The sequence below is a fragment of the Tasmannia lanceolata genome, unplaced genomic scaffold, assembly GCF_043159265.1.
Source record: "Tasmannia lanceolata isolate RefF3 unplaced genomic scaffold, GAP_Taslan_0.1 ptg000003l, whole genome shotgun sequence".
Classification (NCBI taxonomy): domain Eukaryota; kingdom Viridiplantae; phylum Streptophyta; class Magnoliopsida; order Canellales; family Winteraceae; genus Tasmannia; species Tasmannia lanceolata.
The window spans coordinates 42,498,218-42,504,767 of NW_027518680.1; the positions used below are offsets into that span (position 1 = coordinate 42,498,218).

General features: G+C 42.6%; 1 protein-coding gene across 1 annotated transcript; it reads right to left on the reverse strand.

Moving 5' to 3' along the window:
- Positions 1 to 4,017: 4,017 nt before the first annotated feature.
- LOC143869785 (uncharacterized) lies at positions 4,018 to 6,072 on the reverse strand. The gene is made up of 2 exons (XM_077376343.1): positions 5,572 to 6,072; positions 4,018 to 4,104 (listed from the first exon to the last, which is right to left on the reverse strand). The coding sequence occupies exons 1-2, from the start codon at positions 6,070 to 6,072 to the stop codon at positions 4,018 to 4,020; spliced, it is 588 nt and encodes a 195-aa protein (XP_077232458.1).
- Positions 6,073 to 6,550: the final 478 nt, after the last annotated feature.

Below are 6,550 nucleotides of genomic sequence, written 5' to 3' on the forward strand. Positions count from 1 at the left end.
TTTCTATTTTATATGATGCGCCGTGGGCTCTTTGAGTTTTCGGTAGTTCTCTTTGGGCCATTAAGTTGTAATCTTGGTTGGCGAGAGTACTTCTAGTGCACCCCGTGGGGCGTCTTGTTTGTGGAAGGACTATCTTCCCCTCGAGTGATCAGTTCGGGTTTAATGGGTCCCGCCTGCCCTTTAAGGGGAGGTCTTTTTTTCATGGGGAGCGTTTTAGGGTATTGTGGGACCCGATCCCGCGAGAGGGGTGGGGCGCGAGCCGCCACGCCTTCTCTTCGTCTCTCGTACCCACGCGATTGGCGTGTGCATTTTTATTATCAATTTTAATTCATCTTTTATGTGAACTTGGGATCACTAAGGCAATCCGAATTCTACACAAAAGAGACTGACAGAGTCGCCACCTAGATGTGGGATCTAGGACCCAAAATTAACCAGAAATCTAGACTCGCTACCTGGTTACAAGAATGGAAGGTATGGGGATTTATCCACCACATGCACCATTCCTGCCCGATAATCGGTCTTCGATTCCAAAAGCTAACTCTTTTAAATTTATTTTAAATGGCTCATTCAACTCTCTGTTAATGTGCTAACTACGGGACATGCATCCTATGATCTAATTTCAATGTGAATCCTAAATGTGTATCTTGATTTCTTAATTTGTCTGGATTAATTCTAAGTGAAAGTTCTCCTAAAATTCTAATTTCATGAAAAATCCTAAGTGATTTGATTAAGCATTTACAAGAAAATTAATATACAAAACACCACAATTTGTTGTGGTGCCGACTCGCGGTTGGTATGCCATCAGACATCCAAGCTGCCTACGTACCCAAGCCTCACTGGGATCAGAGTCGACGTAGTTCGGTGCACCTAAGCTAAGCTACTTATGCCTAACTCAACTAAGACACCGACCTAGACGGGATTGACTGTTTCAACAGTTTTAAGAGAAGTTATTTAATTCAAGTTGAGGATTTTATTATCCTAGGATTTCATCTAAGATGCTATATGATTCTTATCTAAATGCAAGTTGTTCCTTAGACTAATGCAGGTTAGCCTACATCCTAGTTTACTAGGCTTGTCCTAGGGAAAGATTGGGTGACTAGTGTAACTAGACCTATGGCACGGTTGCTATCCATAGCAAGCGTCCGTGATGAGGCTGGACTCCTAACTCTAGGACTCCCTAAAACCTAAGACTCCCTAAAACTTAGGACACGACACGACACGACACCAGTGTTCCTAAATTGGGCTCTAATGGTTCTTACGACGGAAACCATAATCCAATGGTTCCGAGAGACACAAGATGAATCGATTTCAGCTTTTGAAGTTAGTTAATTTCAGATTTCAAGGCTTTTCAGTTTCTAGACATTCAAGGATTACCAATGGTTCTAGGGTTCACCAATTTCGACCCAGAATAGCATCCAAGGAAGGGAATCGTGCGCTCTTTCCTTGTGCAATTTAATACTTAGGTTATAGCACCTTATTGCCTGGCATATCTCAGGATTTCCGTGGACAGTAACCTCGGAGCCAACAACGTGCTATAGCTTAAATATTCAAATTGTCAAAGATCGAGTGCAATAGGGATACGATTATGGATGCACTGGCCATTTTTCCAGGGAAATCTAAAGATCCTAAGATTGCTGTTTCAATGGATTAAGGAGTTAATATGTGACAGAGATTTAAGGTTCTTTAGAGATTTTCAGATGATTTTTAATTAATTTCGGATTTTCAATGAATTTTATCAATTTAAAACCATATGAGTGATTTTACAAGGGAAACCATTGCAAATGAATTCGAAATGAGTTGAAACTTCTACAGCAGCAAGATATGATGAGATGTAGCTTACTGGAAGATTTTTACAGATTTTTACATTAAGCTCATATTTAATTTTGATTTAACAATTAATTGACCAGATTGCAAAAATAACACAGAAACTACTAGAAATAGAAATCTAAATTCAGTGAAATTTCTACAGAAATAAGATATGAGTAAATATAGCATGCTGTGAGATTTTCATGAATTTTGAAAACTATTTACTATCAGTTTCAGATTTTTCAATTTTCAGCCCAGATTATGAATTAACACTACATCCCATATGAAATAAGCTCTAAATCACTTGACAATTTTACAGAAACTAGAAATATTGAATATAAGAATACTGTAAAATTTTTGAGAATTTTATCTGTGATCTGATGTCAGTAAAAATTCTCCCAAAATCTGATAAGTTTCAAAGAAAGTATAAAATGATATACCAAACCAATTCCAAAAATTCCCACAAATTCATGGTAGAATGTATCAGCATTATATTATTTTCCTACGAAATTTCATTAATTTTGGAATTCGTTTAGTATATATTTTATTTTTCTTCATCGAAAAGATATTTTTGAAGAGTTTTCTATTTTTAAAACACGATTTTCGAGAAAATTACGATTCCGGAAAACGTCCTCCAACCTTGTTCTGATGTGATGAACACAAAAAAAATTTAAAATTCCAAAAAATAGATCATCCTGAGATGGCTATTTTTTCGAATTTCGTAATTACTCGACCCACATTTTAAATAAAATTCTACTCTTCACTCAAATTCTAAAAAACCGTCGATTCAATGTCCGATCCGATCCGACAGTTATTTTACTCTATTCAAGTAGAACATCGTATTAAATTTTGGGACGAAACGGATTTGAAACCCTCATGCAGATCATGATTTTTAGTTCACACATTTAATATTGAATTAAATTTAATTAAATACTAAAAACCATGCAAAATTCATAAAAAATGCCGAATGATTCGGGAAAAATCCGAGAATGGGGTACCAACCTGTATTCGAGATCCCCGCAGAATCCGAGAGCCGAGAAATCCGAAAATCCCAGCCGCCGCTCGATCCGCTCCGCTTCCTTCTTAATTTTTTTTTTTTTTTTTTTTTTTTTACTGTGGATGGGAGAGGGAGGTAACTGAGAGAGAGAGAGATAGATGGGAGATTGGCAAGGAGGGTTCGAGGGAGTGATAGAAAGAGTGGGACAGACAGAGTGACCAAGAGAAGGGGAGACATACAGAGACTAAGGGAGATAGAGAGTTCGAGAGGGATAGAGAAAGGTGAGTGAAGAGACAGAGAGGTAGGGAGATGAGGGGAGTGGTTGAGAGAGAGGTAGAGAATGGGACAGAGAGAAACTGAGAGAGAAGAGAATTCAAGAGATATATATATATATATATATATATATAGAGAGAGAGAGAGAGAGATATACGATCGAAATCAAAAAACGAAAAAAAACAGAGTGTAGGGGAAAAACGTGAAAAATGATGCTCTGTTTTTGCTTTTTATTTTCTTTTTTTCTTTTATATGGGCTGCTGTTGAGGGGAAGTTGGAGGTGGGGATATGAGAAGATTGAGGGGTGAACGGATGGTGAATGCCGAGAGATATAGAGAAAGGTGAGAGGTGAGATTGAAAGACAGAGATCCTCTGTTGTTTCTCCTTCGTTCTTCTCTGCTATTGAGGAAGAGAGAGAGAGAGATATTGAGAGTAAGAAAACAGAGTGGGGGAGAGGGAGGGCTGCTGCCGTGAGTGAGAGAGAGGGTGTAACAGAGAGATGGTGAGAAGGATATGAAACGGAGGGTTGTGGGGGGGTCAAAGCAAGGGCTGCTGCTGTGAGGTTTTTTTTTCTTTTGTTTCAAACAAACAGAGCCATCGTGATTTTGCTGGGCTGGAGATGGGTAAGAGAGATAGATCCTTTTCCTCCTTTCTGTTATTTCTTTGTTCTTCTTTTTTCTTTTCTTGGAGCAACACAGCGCTCCTCTCATTGGGTAGAAGTCTCGGGTGATCGAGGAGGCCGAGAGCCTTTTGTTTCTCTTCTTTTCCCTTTGCAAACCTCTCCCCCACCAAGCTGCTGTCGTTCCTCTCTATCCAACAGAGCCACCATCTCTTTTTTCTTTAGCATCTCCTTTTCTCTTGCCTCCACAGCCGTCTCTATATCTTTACATTAAGGAAAACAAATGGGAACGTTCCTTTTTCAACTTGATGCCAGTGGTATGTTACCATACCATCCCATCTAAAATTACCCACTTGCTATTTTCAAGACCACTCAATACAGCAACTTTGCTTTTGGCTTTTCTCAATGCCTAAAAAAAAACGAACAGCACCATGGGCATGCTTTAATTTCGGTATACTTGCTTAAGAAAACCTTCTCTTCAATCAAGATTGCTGCTTTGAGCATAAAGTTGGGTCCACACATATATTTAGACACAACCGGCCATTCAAGCCTCATTCCTGCCATGCGTTCCTTATATGAATAAAATGATTCAATCGAATGTAATCTAAATCAAAATAGAATGCATATATATTGGGCCCACATCGTGCTGAAGCTATAATTGGATGTGCCGCTGTCTACTTGATCTGCCACCATGCAAATTTGATGTACCCCAAATTATTTCCATATGATCATGACCGTCCATGAGATGATCCAAAATTACCCAAATGGATGAGGCCCTTCTATAGATAACCTGTTCTCTAAAAATTATTCCCATAGGATAATCCGGACCGCCCATGGGATGGGTCACACTAAAAATAGGGTGGCACCCCAAATTCTTTCATGTAATGATCCGAACCATCCATTTGCTAGGCGCAATGTGATCAGGTTGCCCCTCAAAAATTGTTTCTGTAGGCTTATCCGAATAACTCAACTTGATGATCGTAACAACATTGGTTGTTAAAACGACGTCTCTGAGATCTTGACTGCTCCCTTGATGGACATCTTTATTCACTAGATCGAAATAGATTCAAGACTCATTTCTCATTAAAACAATGTGCGGGCCCCCTGTTTGATCCAACTCTAAGCAAATGTTCAATGCGGGCCTACCAACGGGGTCCAAATTCTCCCCTGGCTTGGATTCTTGCAAACAACCTCTCTCCACAATTATCAGGACAACGCAAAACATGACAGAAATAACCGAAAAGATCGAGAAAACAGGAGCGGACACGGGAATGGAAAACACTGAAAAAGACTGATAACAAGAACACTAACTTCTTTGTTGATTAAAGTAAAGCAAAATGGGGGTGTCTACAGGTATGTTCGGGGGGATCAGCCCAGATGCTACCTCTGTCCCACTCCCTGTCTTTTTCCGGCCCTTTATTTATCGTGGACCGGAAAGTAGAGATACACATATGGCCCAGATAGAAATGCCATTTCATTGATTTGCCGCGGGGAATACATGTCTTTGTTTCTAGAAATGATAGAAGGAAAACAAACAAAACATACGTCATATCTTAAAAGAAAAACACGGACTTTACCCTACCTTTTACTAGTAAAATTGTCGGAGGTTATCCATGCTCCAACTTCGAGGGACTGGGGTCCCGTCGAGGCATTCTAACTGATAGGCCCCGGGGTGGAGTGCTCGAACGACCCTGTAGGGTCCTTCCCATTTTGGCGCGAGTTTCCCAGTGTTGCGGGGGTCGGATACCTCCGCCCGTCGCATTACTAGGTCGCCGGGTTTTACTGTGCGCCTTCTTACTCGGGCGTTGTAGTATCGTGCCACCCTTTGCTGGTAGGAGGCGGTTCGGAGGAGGGCCCGCTCTCTTTTCTCGAGCACGAGATCGAGAGTGTTCCGGAGGAGTTCGGAATTTCCTTGTTCGTCATAGTTCTCCGTGCGGAAGTTGGGGAGGCCGATTTCCAACGGAATGACTGCTTCAGCCCCGAAAGTCAAACTAAAGGGGGACTCCCCCGTTGCGGTCCGTGGCGTTGTCCGGTAAGCCCAGAGGACGCTAGGGAGTGCCTCCACCCAGTTCTTTCCAGTTTCTCCTAGTCGCTTCTTGAGGCTCTGGAGCAAGATTATGTTAGTTACCTCTACCTGCTCGTTGGCTTGAGGGTGTGCTACGGAGGCGAAACGGTGCTCAATGCTTAGGCCATCGCAGAATCTGCCGAATTCAGCACTTGCGAACTGGGGTCCGTTGTCTGTCACAAGTATCCTTGGAATGCCGAAGCGGCAGACCACGTCATGATAGAAAAACTTCTCCGTTGCTTTTGAATTGGGCTTTTCCACGGCTTTAACTTCGACCCACTTGGTGAAGTAGTCGATGGCGACGTACAACATCGTGTGCCCCCCGGAGGTTTTTGGGAATGGCCCGAGCAGGTCCATGCCCCACATGGCGAAAGGCAGGGGCCCTGCCATCGCGGTGTATGGTGTGGCCGGTTGACGGGGGGTGGTTGCGTACCTTTGGCATGGGCTGCATTTCTTGACGAACTCCTTGGCGTCCCTGAGGATCGTAGGCCAAAAGTAGCCGTGCCTTACGATTTTCTGAGCTAGAGTCATGCCGCCTCCGTGGTCTCCGCAGATTCCTTCATGTACTTCTCGTAGTGCGTACTCTGATTCGGAGGGTACCAGGCATCGGAGAAACGGCCATGTGTATGACCGTTTGTAGAGCCTGGGCCCGTGGACCACGTAGTGGGCGGCTCTTGCGGTTAGGCGTCGGGCTTCCAGCTTGTCTTTGGGCAGTATCCCGTGTTTCAGGTATCGCATGATGGGGTCCATCCAGTTTGGTCCTGGCTGAATGTCCAAGACTGGTACCTCA

Coding starts and splice junctions, on each gene's coding strand:
- LOC143869785 (XM_077376343.1), bottom strand. CDS start 6,072: ATGTTGTACGTCGCCATCGACTACTTCACCAAGTGGGTCGAAGTTAAA. Junction 4,105..5,571: donor TCCGGAACACTCTCGATCTC/GTGCTCGAGAAA, acceptor GTTTTTTTTTAG/GCATTGAGAAAAGCCAAAAG.